Raw genomic sequence first — 19,180 nt, forward strand, 5'->3', positions numbered from 1 at the left:
TTTAAATTTATAAAAATCAATATTTTATTTATACAAAAACATGTTTTTACAATTGCATTCTGTGTACAATTCATTTTAAGTACATAGAATTAAAATTATATTAAAAAAACTTAACAAATTTTGACAACAACGAACTGCATCAATCATTTGACATTTTCTCTGCACTATTAAAAATCAAATAAAATAGGAACTTTCAGAAAGATTCCAATTTTGCACTGACAAGACATAAAATTACTCACATACATACACACATAAATAAATCATTCATATTTATACACCATTGCTAAAACTGGATATAGCTAATTAACAATTCATAACAATCGTGGAAAATTGAGCCCAATAATATTATTGTAATAAATAGTACCACATACATGTCCTATCAGCTAATGAAACATGCACACCACTACTACCACGTAACGCCCATTGTCCCGCAAGAAGCTAAATACTACACACTAATATCGGGGAGATCAAGTTTTCTCACCGCTGTAGAGGGAGGTGTATCCTTTGAGATCATTTTTACTTCCTCTGAAGTAAGGGGAACTAACCCACCAGGGGTGCTCCTGTAGAATTGAGTTGTTACTGGCCTTTCAGTTGGCGTGACAAATTTTGGAATTGTTATTGCTTTCTTAGCCTGCCCGGCTGTGCCATTGCCCTGAATCTGTGTCATAACACTAGTCACCTGTTGTGTTGAAGATGGAAATGAGAACAATGATTGCTGACTAGCATCAGGTGTTAGAGGTGGACTGAAAGTTAATGGCACCATGAAATTGATTGGTTGACCATTTCTTCCTGTTGCACTTACAGGCATACCTTGTATAATTTGAACTTGTGGTTGAATAACTTGAGTTTGAGTTGAGTCAACTGGGGGTGAATCCAAGCTTACAACAGGAAATTGAATAATCCTAGGTGACTGATTTGGCATCTGTACAGCAATACTTTGGACGTTTGATTGAGAAGATTGTAGCACTTTCCCGACCATTTCAGCAACTGCTGCACTAGTAGTAACTTGAGTATTAGTTTCGGTACAGATTTGCTCATTACTAACAACTTCACTTTCTGACACTGGCACAGCCAGCATTTCAGAATCTTTTGCACTTGTTATTTCTTCACTTGCAACTGTAGGTTCAACAAATTCAGGCCGTGTGTGAAGAGCACGAGGAGTCATTTCATTTTCAATAATTGGCCTTTGTTCACCTTCATCAGAAGGTGGTGACGGGAAGTCAACTTTGAACTTCTTTGGTGATGGTTCAACCTCACTGTCAGTTGCTGGTCTTTTCTGAGAACCAACAGATTTTTCAGATTCTGATCCTTCAGAGTCTTCTACTTCTTTCTCATTTTTCAATGGAACTGGGACCTTCAGCGATTTTAAAACTGCATCAATTTGATCTTTGGTCAGTGGGATCATAGTTGGATTTTTACTAGCAGGAATTCCTGTTTTGATGATGATAGCTTCCGACTTTTTGCCCTTAGGAGTGTCTTCCGTACTGATTTTGCTGCCATTGACATGTTGCAGGACTATTTTACCAGCTGCCCTTTTCTTTCTTGGACTTGATGTTGGAGTATCTCCTTGACTCAGACTTTTGGAATATTCTGAAATGAGAAATAAATTTATAACATATTTAATTTAAAACTGACTTAATGACTTCAATATACCCTATCATTATTCTCTCTAGCTCTTATTTTAAATATTTTTGCCACCTCTCCTCCCAAGAGGCATCCTAATAAGTCTTCAGTAGCTCTGATGTGCATGTGTACTAACTTTCAGAATGACATGACATATAATCCAGATCAACACCACACAAAAAGTTAAATGGGCATCAAAAGCTTTTGAATGAAGTCTACATCTTTATGATAATAGTACTGTATCTAAGCAGCAAAAAAATCATAACATAATTTCCCATTTATTGTAAGCAAGCTAATTGATGAAATGATCTATTTTCAATGTGAAACCTTAATGACATGGTAAAACAGAGTTATTTCCCCTTTAAACCAAAATAATTATCCCACATTGAAAATAAATGCATGTGATCTTTCAACCCATATACCACCCTAATAAAATATATAGCTGAACAACTACTGTCAAAATTACAGTGTTGTTTCGAGAATTATAACACATTTCAAATTTATTACAGTTCTTTTCCTTGAAAAAAATATCTGAATCTTCTGTCCCATTCTCAAATTAAGGAACTATTAAAAAAAGGAAATGTATTATGTGGACAGACAGAAGGCAGGATGATTCCTATATACATATATAACATATAACAGGACAAATTGTAAGTACTGTCAATTTTAAAAATTACAACAATTGTTGAATTTTTTTTTATTTGTAGAGAGTATTCACTTTCTATTTTTCAGTGGTTGGGAAGGAAATTTAGAGAAAGGGTCATTTTCAGATTATTTCCCCAAGATATTCAAAATTAGAAAGGGCCATTTTCTGTCAGAAGGACCAAATGTCACCATGGACCCTTACCCTCCCAACCACTGTTTTGTGATAATGAACAAAATACAGATACAGAAGTGCAATATAGTAAATATTGCAAATCTGAATTTCCACCAGAACAAATTAAATTTTTTACTGTAACATTGCTATCATTTCTTTTTTTTTCTTTTCAATTTTTACTCTCAACAGACATGAAACCTACCATCACCAGACATTTCCTGTGTGGGACTACTGGGTTGTGACATGGATTCATACAACTTCTGCCTTTCTTTAGCTGCCACCTCACATATCTGTTCAAAAGATGAATGCCTGGGGAAATTGGCTTGTTTCTTGTTAGGTTTGCAAGGACAGGATGCTGAAGATTTCTTGTCACCACAAGAGCATACATTTGATTTCTTCAATTTGTCATCTGGAAAAATTATAAACATGGCAGTTATGAATTTTGAATTAGACAACTTACTGAAAATAAAGATTGATGCATTGATTCAATAGTCTTGTCAGTAAAAAAATTTATGCCAAAAAAAAAAAAAAAAAAAGAATTTTTCATCTTGCACTGCACACATTAAAAAAAAATTAAGATGACAGTGGCATGTCAACAAAATTGTCATTTTGAAATTAGGTTTTTCACAGAATAAGATGAGAGCTTTCTATATTATTTGGAATGAATCTACAGAGTAGACAGATGTGTTGGTTGACATTCAACATGCCGTTCTTATTTTCAACAGGAAACTTACAAGCAGTCTGTGCCTCTGATGATCTTTTTCCTGTAGCTGAAAAAAATTTAAAACAATACATACAGTTTACCAGCTGTCAAATTTATAATGCACTGCTTCAAAAGGACAGGTCAGTCTTTCTGAAACACACCATAACTTTCTAAATCTGGAAAAAAATTTTTTTTAAGTCACTTTATGAGTATGTGACTTGTGGAAAATCAGACAGCTGATTCCAGGTTTTTCAATAAAGGAATATGCCATCTAAACCATTCACACCACTTTAAAGAGAAAATTATCTAAACTGACAAGAGATTGGGATTCTAGAACACCAGTATGGCCATTTTTCTTATGGCTAACTGAACTCAAGCACTGAAAAAGGTTTGACTTTATGAAATAACACTCTTGAAAAAAAATTTACCTTGTGAATTCTTGACACAATCTAAAAGAGAATGACGAGAACTAGGTCTATGGTACCCATCACTATAACAAACTGTAAATACAAAGAGATACTAATATACAATTGCAAATTAATGTTTGTTTAACTCGATGCACTTAAATTTCAGTCGATACATACAGATTAATTGCAGTTTCGAAGTTCTGACAAAAAATGCCACAGCGAGTCAGTAAGAGTAAGATGTGATGTTCAGTGAAGACATTGAAATATAACATTATTTTAAATACTGACCAAGGTCACAGTCAATCTGATATATCATTGTCATAGAGATTGTCCATACAGTTAAACCTGTATATAGTGACCTTTCAAAGGCCATTGATAAAAAGGTTGTTATACAGAGGTAATTGAGACTTTCAGAACAAAAATATATTTTCCCGTGTACAGTATAGAAAATATGGGTTGTGTCATTAAATATATTTTATTTTTGATACAGTGATTGAATTTCAGAATTTTTTCCACTAGCTAAATTCAGCAAGTACTAAAAATTTACACTTGCTAAACTTGAAGTTTTTTGGGTAATTTCTGGACTTTACCTATATGACATATATAATTCCACTAGCAGATTTTAGCAAGTGGAAATAATTTCTACTAGCAAAATGGAATTTGAACTTGCATTTAGCAAGTATTTCCCCTTAAATTCTATCACTGTTTTGTTTGTTTGTTGGGGTTTAACGTCTGAGCAGCAATATTTCAGCTTTATTCAGACGATGAACATGAAATGGATGACAAAATGAACATGAAATGAAAACAAAAGGATGGGATACAAGGATAATAGGGTCGACAAATTTTGATTGCCACTGGAAAAGGGGGGAATGGGTAAGGTCGGGCAATTTAGCCTCCTGTGGCGGAGCGCAAAGGTTCCTACTCCTATCGAATACCACAGCAAGGTTCTTTAACGTGCGAGGAATGTGGCATCTTTCCCAACACGGTGCACCACTATGGTTGGCGGTCAGGTTTTCCGTAATATAGCATGACAACCCCAGCATGTAACATGCCAGGGGTACCCCATTCCACCACCTGGGGCACACATCCCAGTTGCTCTGTGGGCAGAGCGCCTAGCCCCTGGCTAGGTTTCCGAGCACTATTTAGTTGCCTTATACGACAAGCTTAGTGCTGCTGCAGGCCTATTCTTTTAACACCCGGACCTGCACGGGTAAATTCTATCACTGAGATATACTGTTGTATTTGTTATATTGTCCCATATCCTTTATTTTCCTATAACTTTTTATAATGTAATTTTTAAGTATTTTAATGAATAAAAAATTTCAATATTTAAAAGTTAATATTACTATCAACGTATACATAGTAAATTCTCTCTTTGTCATAAAAATGTCTATTAATTTAATTGAAAATGGATGTTTTTTCTATTAAAATGCTTTGTTAAAAATTATCTTTATTTTACAGTAATTCATTCCAAGGCATTATTCACACAGTTGTTAAACACCTTTAGTTTTTTTCCCCCTAAATTCAGTTTCTTAAATCCTAAGATTATGTCAACTGTTACTTTCCCCCCCCCCCTAAATTCTGAATATGCGGTTTTCCAATGCCAAATAAATCTACAACTTTCTATGAAGGCTTCCCGCTATTGGAAATTTCTTGGGAGGGATAAAAAAAAATGGTGTTATAGGCAGGAGGTTGCTAGTACAGGTTTAACTGTTATTTTATTATCACATCAGTTACCCGAGATGGAAAACTTTGCAGTAAGAACAGAGGAAATCAATGAAGTTACTAATTAAATACTACATTTTGTATTTGGATGACAAATTTTAAGATTTTAAACTTATGGGACTTATTGTGAAATGGACACCTTGTGACAATACAATATGTCACATGTATAACAACAGATGAATCTGATGAAACTTACCACTGACATCATTCATTTTAATAATTTCTGGACCAACATATTTAAAAGCTGGCTTTCTGCCTCTAAACTCTGTGACATGAACTTTGCGAATAAGATCCAAACTGGTCAGAATATTGGCTATGTCATACAATCTTCTTATTTTGGCTGCAAGTGAAAAATGATGAAAAATTTAACAAATTTAAAGACTGATGGAGCAAAAATCTTATCATACCTATGTAAAAACAGCACATTAATAAAGTACACGAGATATTAAAGGTTTTATGATGGCACTTGATTTTCATCCCCCACAAAATTTATGGATATACCAATTTGTAATTTCCATCCTCAAGTTAAGTGCAGGGTATGACATTAAAACTTTAAGAATCTTGTCCTCTTGGACAAGTTGATGAAAAGTTTACTTGCCTAAACTGAAATTTACATTGTCTTTTAGTAGAGGAATGTTGAAAAATGAGTAAGATTTGTATGTCTTCTGGGCAAGTAAAATCTAAACTTTTACTTGAACAAATGTTAGTTACACTTGTCCCAGGCATTATGACAACCTTTAGCGTCATACCCGGAAGTGTTTGTTATGCATTTTTTTTGGTGCTATATTTTTAGCAAGTTGGTCACATTTTTTTTTCTCTTCCACAGTCTGAACTTTTAGTGAGTTTCTAGCAGTATAGATAATCCATCTAAAGACTAACATCCTGAACCATGCAAATAAATCACATACACATGTCCACTGTTACAAGACTTACTTTTGAATTTGGAGTAATCAGATCGGTCAACATTGGCATCACCTATCAATATCTTTGCTGCCAAATCCAAATTCACGGTCTTTTGCTGAAAATGAACAGGTAAAATTCAGTTTTAACAGATTTCATATTGAGTACTTTGTAAAAGTGAAACTAAAGACCCCTGCTAAATAAGGTAGGGAAAGAACAAATTAAAACCTTCATGATCAGAAGAAATTGTTTCAACATCATAAGTGAAAAAGCAAAAACAAGTTGGAAAAGGAAACAATTTTCATGTCTTGATAATGAATAAAGAAAGCTTGATTTTACAGAATTTCAAATGCAATCATCACAGAAAAGAATCTTGAAGCTCTAGCTTCATATAACAGGTATGCATACCTCACACACTAAAAACAGCATTAGGAATTTCTGACTCATTATTCCAAGTGACTTGTCTTTCCTCATTAAAGCTGCAAAACAAAATAATTCAAGATATAACACTAAAATTCAGCTCTCGCTTGCTTTGTAGTAAAACAAAAACTGAACAATTTACAACTAACACAAAGAGCTGTTTCACGATTGACTGGCTAGTTTTGATAAAGACAACCATTAGTAAGATTTAAAATGTACAATACAAAAATTTGGTGCAGTTGAAAGAGCCAGGTAAAAACTTCTACACAAAAACACATGATAACAGGACTGTTGAAAAATAGAATCCCTGCAGTTGATAAGGGCCCTTGTGAACTGGGAACATATATATATATATGATCAGTTTTCAGCAAAATTGAGAGAAATTCAAACAGCAGTGTGAAAGTATAGATACTGACACTGAAAATGAAAGACATCTTCAAAATAGCAACTTATTTTTGAAATTCTACAATTTTGTTATTCTGATATTATATACATACAGCAAAATTTTACAGCTTGCTTCAACACAATAACACATAGTTTTATGCGAGACACTTTAGGAAATTCTATCTGTACTATAAAATCTCTAATATTGTCTTTACGTTTTAATCTGTATTTTTTTTCCAATTTTGTATAATCACATTTGACTGGGTGAGAATACATTACACACCTGTACCTCCAAGATTCTCAATTACAATTGCAGGTCTCTCTATCTGTTTTCCTGCCATTGCTGCTGTCTGCTCTGCAAGTTCTCTGCTCAATTCAAAATCTCTCAACTTCCTCATCTGTTCAGCAAATCCTTCCGCTTCACCTAGAGCCTGAGGAAATACACCAAAATTTATTTTGTGTTCAGAGTGCATCTCATCAATCTCTTTTTAAATAATCTCATCATTTTACAAACATGTATAAATTAAAAAACCTTTGTTAAATACATGTACTTGTATAAGATTCCAAGCTTTTAAGATCGATCTCAACCCAATCCTTTGTATTTTTCTAGACCAATTTGGCAAATCAGAAGTAAACATAGAAAACAGAACTGTAAATAGTCGTCTAGTATTCTAAGTGTACAACAGCAGAAGTTATAAATTATTGAAGGATTGTTTAGAATTTCTAATCGATTCAAGTCAAAATTAAGATTTGTCCCACAGTACCAAGTTAAGTTTGTGGAAAATAAATGATCATGCCCAGATGAGAAATGAACAATCAAATTAAAGGAGAAGACTATGTTATTGAGTAAGTCATAAATATCAAAACTAATCTGACATGTTCATGAAAATTCAAATTAAAAAAAAAATTTCCTTTTATTAACTAATTAATCGATATATATAATTAGGGAATTTGAATTTCCTGTGCCTATGGGCGCCACCATGATCGTTTAAGCTGTGACATCACGTCAGTTTGTAAAGTGAAAGTAAATAATTGATTATGATGTCAGAAGAAAGTGCAAATTTGAGACTTTCCCCCTATAATTTGAACCAAAAATTTACGAAAGACACTGTGGAACAACTGTAATAAAATGTCAGACAACACTGACGAACAGCAGGATTTGCATCTAGAAGGCTTGTATGTCGGAGGAAAATCTAATGGCTACTTCTGAAGAGTGTTTGCATTGCTGGTAAAAAACTCACAAATATTTCTCTTTTTGGTGATTAGAAAAAAAAAAAAAAAGGTTTGTAGAAATATTTACAGAATATTCTTTGGTTACATATAGATATGCAATACTTCTATCGGTATTAACAGAGTAAGTCATGAGCTAATCGGAAGCTATCAGTAAAAGTCTGCTTATGATCTTATATCAGACACAAGTTCTGTAAGATGGCCATCCACGTATATTTCAAAGACTTCATAGCCTAGTGCCTTTTACATTAGTTTATTTAATTTTGTTTATGTGAGTATATTTTTTCACAAGAGCCTAACTTAATGAAAGGTGGACTTTCCCCTTAAATCATCATTGAAACTACACATATATGTACCTTCAATTTTGATAAAGTCACAGCCAGATTGGATTTTCCATGCCATGCATACTTGTTCTTTGCTATTCTACTGACTATTTCAACACTTTCTAAAACGTTAACAATGTCATAAATTCTTCTCCTTTCTACACCTAAAATAAAAAATATGGAATTTCACAATTTATATCTAGAATTGATTTAGGACCTCACCTTTAAACAGGGAACAAGCTTTGACATGTTTCACAATTATTTTCATCTCTTTCTGCCTAATGATTCTACAATTTTTATTGAGAATATGAAATTTACAATGGACTTACATAAATATGCTTGCAAGACCTCTCCTTCCTAGCAATCTATGGTAAAGGTATACATGTACATTTTGTATTTGAAGATTTTTTTATTAAGTAGGTGCACTGATCACAAAATAACTATTTTTTTCTTCTATATGTAATGACAACAAAATTGTCTTTCTATTCATGTTATATTGTAAGGACTGAGATCAGAGAAGGCCATATGCCATTTACAAAATTAATTAAATGACCAATGGAAATTCTGAATATCATTGAAAATGGCACATTGTAATCTGTAAGTTTCAACCTCAATCACTGCATTGTGTATCTTATTTGTTAAGCCTACCTAAATCCTTAGCCACCTCATCTAAACTTATTACATTTTTCTCATATTTTTCTGGCTGCTCGGGATACTTGCTAAGAAACCTACAAAATATCTCAATCTCATATCAATAAAGAAAAAAAATTTTTTAAATTATAATAGAATTTTTTTACATCTCAAATAGGTCATGAACGTTTCCCTTCATGAACAAAACAGGAACATTTATCAACGAACTTGGTAGATACTGGAAGCTTAACATACTTAGCACAAAGTAATCCTAGTGACTTCTCCTTCCTGGAGCCAACAGGTTTCCAGTCACAATCATCACTCATATCGGGGGGTTCAACTATTTCAATATTGACATCATCACAGATTTCCACATCAATGTCATCATTGTCAGTTCCAATTGATATGTCTCTCATCTTGCTCTCCCTGTGTCTAATTTCTGGACTAACAGCACTAAAGAGCATCTTGAGGTTACTTGTTGGTGTTAATGGAGCAGTTATTTCTTCAGAGTCCTCTTTAATTTGTACTGGTGTAGTTGGTCTACTGCTCTCGTCTTCTGAGGATGATTTTGGAGATGTTCCTACTGATTTAGTATTTTCTTTAAGGATTTGTGATTTTGTTTTTTCAGAGTCTGATATTCTATTTACATTTGTTGAGTTGGAAAATGGAACTCTTTCATCTGTTTTAGTTGTTTCCTCTGACATATCTGAAAAGACAAAGTTTATTTTCCTTTTTAAAATATGTACTATACTGTATATTAAAACTGTCATGAGTTTAAGAATTTATGAATAAGATTATCAAAAGACAGTGATTATAAGAGTTGTCAATAAATGCAATATGTTAGTCAAATAGAGTAGATCTCGCCATGGATAGCAATACACACTTTACTAAGGGTCATTTGGGAAAATAACGGAACTGCAGGTATTAACTATTTTGACACTTTACATAAAACATATTTTGTAGTGTCAGTTCCAAATATTATGTTCAGTAGCTCTTGAGTTCAAAATTTATTGAAATAATAAAAACCATAAATAAGGAGTAAAAGTTGACAAATTTTGAAGCTTCAAAACTAAATATTAAAACAATATTCAGTTTAGCAGAACTACGTGTAAATGTATGACAAATCTACTGGTCAAGGCATAGTTCTTGTTAATGTTATTAGAACATATTTTTAATAAACCACTATTATGGTGAGCATTTCTTTCTGGCCAGGATATATGCAGAAATCATTGCAGCTTGGTGTTTCATTTTAGATGCAAGTCACATTTCTTTCATAAACATCAACGAAATGGGTCATGTTCTCGAAAATAAGGCAAGTAGACAAACATAAACAATGGTGTACGGCGCCGAGCTTCCACGGCTGCACATTGGATTCAATCTGATACAAAATTGAAGAAGTCTGTGTCATTTTAAAGCTACAAATCAGGACAATAGTTTACTCTTACCATCGAAGAAAGGTATTCATTTAAATTTTTTGTCCTTTTCGTCAAAACGTTAACAGAATTTTATCGTTTGCTGTGCTCCCGGCGTTCAAAATATTTTGGAACAACAGCGCGTTCAAATTTGGCGCGTGATCGTATGTGTCGACCGGCCCGCCTACTGCATGTTTTGAATAACGGTCTATTTTGATCCCAATCGATCACTCATTGACAAAGAAAGAAACCAGTTAATCATTATTGATTCGTCCATTCGATAAACTTATCGATGACCACAAATTTTAAGGCAAGGATGTTGCAGAAAAGAAGAACCAGAAAAAAGTTTTCGGGTGACATAGAAGGGCCTCGTAATTTAGGTCAAATGATCAAAAATGGCACGTAAAAGTTCGCGGAAAAATTACCGGCTTGGACATGATTTTCGAGTTATGTCAACAGACTTAACACTTCCCTGACATCAAACACAACACAAAAGCATGCCAATAACAAATTTGATCATAATTCACCTGTTAAGAAGAACATAAGGGTTATATAGATTGAATATTAGTGGCTTAAAAGAATCTTCGTCATCGCGTCTGACAGGATCTGTTTATTTGGGTCACACCGAGTTTCAAGCAATTCCCCTCTTCCTGGGATTCAAATCAGCCATGTATGAAATTGTAAAGAAATTATGAATAACAGTGAAAGAAAGGAAGGCAATGAAACCACTAAACTTACTTGAAGAATCCTCAATTTCGTGTTTCATACTTGGTATCCTGGCTCCTATCCAAATGAGGTTTGTAGATGACGTAGGTGGGTTTTGAAGGTTAAAAATATCATATGTATCCACAGAGAGTAGATATCACACAAAAACTGAAGATAAATCCAGAATTTCTGATAAACCTTCGAAAAATTAACTCAAAAATGACTTCACACTATCGACTTCAAACCACAACAATATTTTCCGCGAAAATTTGGCGCGAGATGATGCGGGGTTTAGGAGAAATAGGCAACGCCCACTTTTACATTTCCAATGAGATTTGTGTCCGATTTAGATGAAATTTGTTTTAACCAATCAAAACGTAATATTGAGGGTCAGTTCAAAGTTTGACAGGTCATTGTCTACGAACGTGTCTAGGCCATGTGCATTAATGATTGATATTTGAAAAGCAAGTCGCGACAAAATACATTTTTGCTGTTTAAATATTATTTAGATTAATAAAAAACTATTTAAACTTTATTTTGTTCTGTAACCTTATGGTAACTATGACCATTTCCGTGTTTTCTTTCAATATTTTCAGGTAATGTATCTAAAAATTCTGCATCACTGAATCCATGACGTATTACACAAGGAAGTACGTGTTTTCAATACACACCTGTGATGGAATACACAAAAACATAAACACGTTGGATTATTGTCAAACGGTAATTTTTATAATGCGTTTGTAAATATTTCTAAATCTAATGCTAATTGATGAAATTGAATGGATTTAGTATGACACAAAATATTTCCAATACAAAATGTATTCTGACTTAGATGATACTGTGATTTTAAAATAGTCAGTTTCGAACTTTCGTGCAATTCATCATGTTTCACGATTTTTTTTTCTTTAAAAAAAAGATGTTTTACATTGTTTCTTAGTAGTGACGCAATGTAACGACTAGAAATGATGGCAGTGCATGGAGACAGTCAGGGCACACCGCTCAGGTCGGTTGAAGATACAATTAAGGTGAGTCATAAATCTTATGTTTTTTTATTATTGATTGTTTATATATGCAATTGACAGGTGCATTATATTAAAATGAAATGTAGCGGATAACCTTATAGCTCTGATAAATGGAATGTTTTTGTCAGTGTCAATGTATGCCTGTCACTTAATTCTGTAAACATCTCCACTTTCAAGAGGGTGGATACCTGGGTAGATGTGTGACATAGGAGGTTTTGAGGGTGGATTGGATTAATTACACATTCTTAATTATGTAAAGATGGCAGGTGCATGTTATAATGTTCAAAGGATGAGTTAATTTTGTTAATGAATTGATTAAGCAATCAACCATAATTATGTTATGGTTCAATTCAATACGGAAAAATATTTTGTTAGATATTGTAAGTGCAATGATTTTATTAAGTTGTTCATTTGCTATGAAAAAAAGATTGACAATGATATAGTTTAATCAATAAATAGTTATTGTGTCATCATACCAACTCACATGGGAGGAATATATATTTGTATATTTCAAAGTGAAATCACAGTGCATTCAAACTTAAAGAATGAAACAAAAAGTCAAAATAGAATATTTTGAAATCCCAAGAATGAAGGTCATTAAAAGCAGATTCCAATAGTTTTGATAATTGATCTGACAAGGCATCAACTATTCCCATTGCACTCTGATGTAAATTACAAATAACACTCTCTACGATTAATCTTAATGCTTTTGATCACTAGAAAAAGAATGAATCATCACAATATTGTGCTATTCTAGAAAAATCACAGAATGCTTCCAATATCTACAGAAAATTTTGAATTGCTTTTAAAAAAAAAGTAAGGAAATAGTTTATCGAACTATCATGCTGTTATGAGAAATTTGAAAACAGGAAGGAAATTGCATAGGTACTGGCACTCATCTACATTTTTCGACTGGCATATCCACAACTAATTGATTTCATCATGCAAGCTTGGAGCAAGTGAATAATCTACTTTATTTACATGGAAAACATCAAATGAGGTTCATTAGCAAGTGAAAGAGTGTTTATATTGCATAATACATTATTTTTTCAAATCATGAAGTGTTTTGTTTATTTATATGGTGGCATTTCTGATTTGTAGTGAAGATCAAAGTCTATTTTCGTGTTCTGTGTTAATTTGATTAACAAATATAAAAGTTTGTTAATAGTTGTCATTACTTTTGAAATGAACCCAACTGAATAGATAAAATTAAATTTCTAAACTAATTCCCTTTATATTTAAATCTAATTAAACCTTCAAATTTTATAAGCATGAATCTAATTTTGAATGTAGGTGAAAACAAATTGCTATATCAACATATTTGATTGATCTCTAGAATAGCCCTGAGCGATCAACTTCTATTGTTTCAAGTCTTTTGACATGTGTCTTTTCCCTCATTTTTCCTGGTCAAATATGGCATTTATCTATTCAAACCCATAGGGCAAAAGGGGATATTATGGATAAATATGTTTATTTAAGCATTTTAGATAAAGGCTCAAAAGGGTTTGAAGTTGTCTAATTGTAATTACATGTGCCATATAGGGTATTAAAGTTGAGTATAATTAAATGTACCCCTTTGTATAGAAGTTGATAAAGAAATAAGATAATGATTTGTACATAGAAACAATATTTTGCAGTTGGCCACTATCTTGTTAAAAAATCTGAGCTTTTATGTTGAAAATTACACTAATTTAATTTGATTGCAAGTCCAAATTTGAGAAGATCATGTGACTTCAAAACCTGAAATAATGAAAATAAATATGTTATTTGATTTGATTGTTATTTCGAGATTTGACAATGCTTAAGTATTTGGATAATATTTTACAACTATTAAATTTCCTTGATTTATGATATCCTGGTAGTGTTTTATGACTTATGAGATTGAAGAAATATATATTAAAGTTATACTTAAATTTAATCCATGTATTTAGTGAAACATTCAGGTACATGTATTAGTAATCTTTTATTGGCATAAAAAAAAACATCACATAGGAAGTCAGCTGAATAAATTGTTGAATTTCATTGTATACAAGTTCAAGAAAGTATTCTGTCTTTAACAAGATTAAATTGGATTATTTCCAACTTAGCAGGAACCCCATTTTCTTTTCTGACATTGAAGAGATTACTGTTTTCACAAAACTCTTCTAATTCCAATCAATAATGGTCAATTACAGAAAGAGTGTGAAATTGACACTCTGTCAGTCATTGACTGTGTCCCTGCCAGTATGCTTCACACTAGGGAACCAGGCTTTGCTCCATGGTTGTCATCTTGATTGTCAATTTAAGACAAATTAACATGTAATTAATAAGTATTGCACTAATGATGACAGGATAATTGGGAGTAACTGATAATTAATGAAATTTAATCGCTGACATAGATTATAAGCTTATTTGGCTTTTATCATTGTTGCTTTGGTGTGCTTCAGTGACAGGGGCTGCATCAAGGAATGAAATTGCCTGCTAATACTTAAGTTAAGGCAGTTTGAAATTACAAAATACTTTCACAGGAAATAAAAAAAGAAGTTTGAGACTAAAAAGAGATACTAGGAAACTAATTTGAATTCATGAAGAATGGCTGAAAATCTTGAGATGTTTAAAAATTTAAAATATTTTTTACCACCACTCTGTAACAACTACCTCGTCCATCCATCAGTGAGTGTCCATCTGTCCATCAGTTGCTCTTTTTGTAGCAGATTTTTCAGCTCGATTTCACTTTTCTATGATGATTTAGATATCTCCCCTTTCTAGGTTCCTCCAAATCTAGTTCTTGTTTACTTTGTTTACCATACGACTTTATTTAATTGTTGTTTTTAGTCATTTAACACTTTCTCATGTTTTTATTTTTAATTTTTATGTTTCCTATTTTTCAGTTTGTTGTTGGCATGACAGATTAGTTTCACACAAAGCATGGCTGAAGTTTTTGCTGAAACCATTTTGTTAACAGCTTTATTTGTTATTTGTTAGAATACCTGCATGTAGAAATAGCTCAAAGTTTTCTTCATGGTTCAATGGGCAATATATTGAATTCACTGTGTTACTTAGTTGCTTTTTACACCTTTGCCTATCCCAATATGATGTAGCTTGTACTCATTTTGTTTAGATTTACACAGCAATGGCATATAGCATTTAACTGATTCGGAAATCTGTGAAAAAAATCTCAATGACATGTTTTTTCTTTTGTTTATATAAAGTCTTTAAATGGTAAGACCACCAGAAGTGGTTTCCAAAGATATCTAATTGTAGAAAATAATAATCACCAAAAGACTTGACGGTAACCTTTCTAGAAAAAGATCAAACACCTTTATACAGAAGCTATATGACCTTTAATCTGTTTTGTTGTCTTTATTATCCAAGTCTTCTAATCCAAAGTGGGGTGGGGGTGTCAGGCTGAAATAAACATTTGAAATTTGATGCTGGTTTCCCTTGCTAACTTGATGGATGGATGTTCAGTGGATGCTATGTCAAGGTGTTGCAGCCTGGGGGTTAATATAGTAAAAGTGCTTATATTTTTTTGGATAGGGGGATGATAAGAATACATAATTATTGGTACCAAATTTTAGGGAAGCATCTGTATCAGCACTATTCAAGGCAAAAAGTTCATTGAAGGAAACTTTGAGATTATCTCCCTTAGTTTTTTTTTTTTGGTTTGCAATATCCAACCAATCAGTTGATGAGCACAGACCAACTAGGCCTGAAATAAATCTCTATATTTTGTAATTAAGCGTATAATTATCATGAGGAGTGATTGATCATTCTCTGTTAGTACTTCACAGAAACTCTGTGAAATTTAGTTACCTCTTTTCTTATAGTTGGCTAATTCTTGATAGGCTATCCATCTTTTTAGTATATAAACAGGTTACATGCTATTCTTATTGTAAAAAATAGGATCAAATTACTTCATGTAAAGTACATGTACAAATTATTGATCAGTTATCTTACAGAATACACACTGCAAAACTCTTAATTCTTTTATATAATAAAATCATACAAATTATGACTACGTAATTTTCTTTTGTTTGGTTTCTTTTTCTACAATTCACAAGATACACAAAAACATTTATCAAAATAGTGTTCAGTGATTTGAAAAGTACAGAACTTATGATCCATCAAGATGTTTCATAATATTGATTCTAAATTTATAATAACTATATTTTGCAAACGTGCTGCCATGCAAGCAAATTTTAATGAAACATTAATGACTCTATAAGTATAAAAGATAGGCAAATTAAATGAAAAACTGTTAAAACTGACATAATAGTGTAACAAACTCCAGTGAGAAGGCAGACTAGGACCACCATCTACCAGTAGATTAATTGCAAATGTTAAATACATGGCTTTATAAATTGGAGCCAATTACTGAAATAGTCTGCATTCAGATTAGTATGAAGGTTTACATTAATTGAGATATTTCCTAGTCATAGGTATTTCTCTGAAGTAGTTTTATTTCCAGCAAATCTGATTTGTTTCACTCTAAGTTTAGGAAAGATTTGAGAATATTCTCAATTTGAGATTTGTAAAGCAACAACCAAGATGGCATAAAAAGTTTTTGAAAACCTGCATTAGATGAAAAAAAAGCCATTTTTTTATTTACAGTTTTGAATCTCTTTCCAAATTGATTTCACAGCATTTACTAATTTTTGCATCAAAATTACATTTGCCTGCTTACAAAATAAGTCGGTCAAACTTTTAAATGGAAGTTTTCTCCTTAAATTTGTCCTCTGTGGTCTTGTGGAACTATCAGTTTTCACTGGAACTTTAATGTATAAACTGTTAACTAGCTGATTTGGGACAACTACTATACCACTGTTGTGAACGGCAAGTCATGGAAATAGTAGTTTATCGGTTGTAACATCTGGTAACACACCTTAAAGAACTATATAAGGATCAAAGAAGAAGAGTTAATTGTACATTTATATGTTAAAGGTTTTTAAGTAACATGTTTGTGTATAAAAACATTGTAATTTCACTGGTTAAATCTATTTTGGCCTTGGAGAAAGTTCACGTTCTGTATTTTTTTCTTTGATAAAATATGAATTGCTTTTTGTTCCTAATGAAACCATGTTACAACTTGTTCAAGTATTTATATCAGAAATCCAAAACAATTGGGTCTTCAAACCATTCAATGTTAAGTATGTGTAGACAATTTCAATTATGGTAGTAGTGAGTCTTATTTTTTCTCAGTTAATGTAGTTTTTTTGCTACCAGTTTGAAATCATCAAAAATTTTGAACCATAAACTCTTGGTTTTCCAATTCCTATTTTTTCTCTGTATCTCCAGATTGTTTCCACCTTCTTGTATTTAAAAAAAATACTTGAAGAATGGATAGATTAGGTACAAAGATACTTGTGATGTTTTTCAATAGACCTTTTTCATATAACCGACTTTGACTTAGTTTTTTTTTAATTTTGAGCAAAGGGAAATAACCTTCAAACCCAACAGACTGGTTTACTGTCCAATTGGAGCAATGGACAGCAGTAGACTTCAAATTCATATATGTATTTGACTTATTGTAGCTGCAGTTAGTTCTTGGTTATTTTTGAATAACCAATTTCAAACCATTTAGCTACTTACGGAAGTGTAAATAGTTTAAGTTTCAAAGAAAATGTTTAATGTTCTTCCTTTTCCCCAATGAGTCTGCCAACCAGGTTGTCGAGTGTTGGTGGGTGACGTCCCTTTGAAAAACTTGCTGAAATAGCTTGCATTCTGAAAATATGACAAAATGTCTATTACCCTTATTGGACACCTCATTATCCAAAATGACCAGAGCGGTTCAGCTGAGCTACTTCTAATTCCCTTGCTTAATCTGCATGAAATAAAAGTAAAAAGAACAAAGATTTTTTTGCCTGGCCTATGTTACATTATGCAGTGTGCATTTCACCCTAGTCCAAAAAAAAGACACTTGATCATCCACTAAGTGAAAGATACACCCTGTTGTAAATAGATTTATCAGCTGAGTGCTTTCTTATTGTGGCTTGTTCATTTCAGTTTAAATTTCATGTAAATGTTTGACAACTATACCTACAATTACATTCACTTCATAAATTTTTGAAGTGTTTCACATGACTATTTTAGTAAAAACATTTGTAAAATTTTTGTAAGCTGAAGAGCATGGTACATGTAGTTTGAAATTCAGACTTTTAATTGCATATTTAGGTGACATGGCATAACAAATGTATGTATTAATCCCATGTGAATTAAAAATTTGAAATATTACACCCATATCTAGAGAGAAATGTACACCCATTCATCAGCTGATTGGTGGTGTATTGTTCAATATTACTTTTTTTTTAGTTTAATGTTTTTTTGTGACAGGTAAACCTATAATTTTAAACACTTGATTAATTTTTAAGTGCCAAATTAGAAAGTTATAAATACAACCATCTCTGAGAAGCAGGCAATTTGAAGAAAGAAATGTTAACATGTTTTCAGTTTTAAATCAGTAAAATACACCTGACCCCCACCCCTCCAAAAAAAAGTTTTGTTTGTTGGGGTTTAACGTCCGAGTAGCAATATTTCAGCTTTATTCAGATGATAAAAAAAAAAAAACAAAAAAAAAAAAAAAAAGAAACACCATACATAGCTCATGGAGTTATTGTGCGCTTGTTGAGATTAATAAAATTAGAAATAAGTTATTTTGTATTTTGGAACAGTAAGTAAATTTCATGTTGAAATTCTGAATTATAGTACTATAACTGTTTAAAAAGTTACAAAGTTTTTACTTTGAGTCACAATTTTCTTGTAAAAGTGAAAATATCATGATTTTCAGAAGATTCTTGATGTTCTTTAAAGCTGAAAATTTTGTTAAAAAAGTTTTTGAACTTTATTGCCAAATAGAGATGTTTTGAAGATTATCATATTTTGATTTTTGAGAGAGATTTG

At 32.2% G+C, this 19,180-nt stretch overlaps 2 protein-coding genes across 4 annotated transcripts in view; one reads left to right on the forward strand and one right to left on the reverse strand.

Annotated features, from left to right (window-relative positions):
* On the reverse strand, positions 1-11,588 carry LOC148613348 (uncharacterized). 2 transcript variants are annotated; one of them, XM_088586755.1, is made up of 12 exons: positions 11,313-11,588; positions 9,418-9,868; positions 9,181-9,260; positions 8,566-8,696; positions 7,263-7,410; positions 6,584-6,654; positions 6,209-6,293; positions 5,472-5,615; positions 3,572-3,643; positions 3,175-3,210; positions 2,643-2,849; positions 1-1,590 (listed from the first exon to the last, which is right to left on the reverse strand). In XM_088586755.1, the coding sequence occupies exons 1-12, from the start codon at positions 11,338-11,340 to the stop codon at positions 446-448; spliced, it is 2,598 nt and encodes an 865-aa protein (XP_088442881.1). In that variant the 5' UTR covers positions 11,341-11,588; the 3' UTR covers positions 1-445. The 2 variants fall into 2 exon arrangements, with proteins under 2 accessions (XP_088442881.1, XP_088442882.1); XM_088586756.1 differs by lacking the exon at positions 11,313-11,588 and adding an exon at positions 10,608-10,739.
* Positions 11,589-11,856: 268 nt separating this feature from the next.
* The window catches only part of LOC148613349 (neuron navigator 2-like), a 295,727-nt gene continuing 288,403 nt past the window's right edge, over positions 11,857-19,180 (forward strand). Inside the window, exons 1-2 of one of the 2 annotated variants that reach the window (XM_088586749.1) lie at positions 11,857-11,999; positions 12,217-12,304. In XM_088586749.1, coding sequence (XP_088442875.1) covers positions 12,242-12,304 — 63 coding nt within the window. In that variant the 5' untranslated portion in view covers positions 11,857-11,999; positions 12,217-12,241. The remainder of the gene's footprint in view (positions 12,000-12,216; positions 12,305-19,180) is intronic. The other variant, XM_088586750.1, reaches the window with a different exon arrangement.

This window comes from Perna viridis, chromosome 6, assembly GCF_037379345.1.
Source record: "Perna viridis isolate PV_CMFRI_1.1 ecotype Kerala chromosome 6, ASM3737934v1, whole genome shotgun sequence".
NCBI classification, from domain to species: Eukaryota; Metazoa; Mollusca; class Bivalvia; order Mytilida; family Mytilidae; genus Perna; species Perna viridis.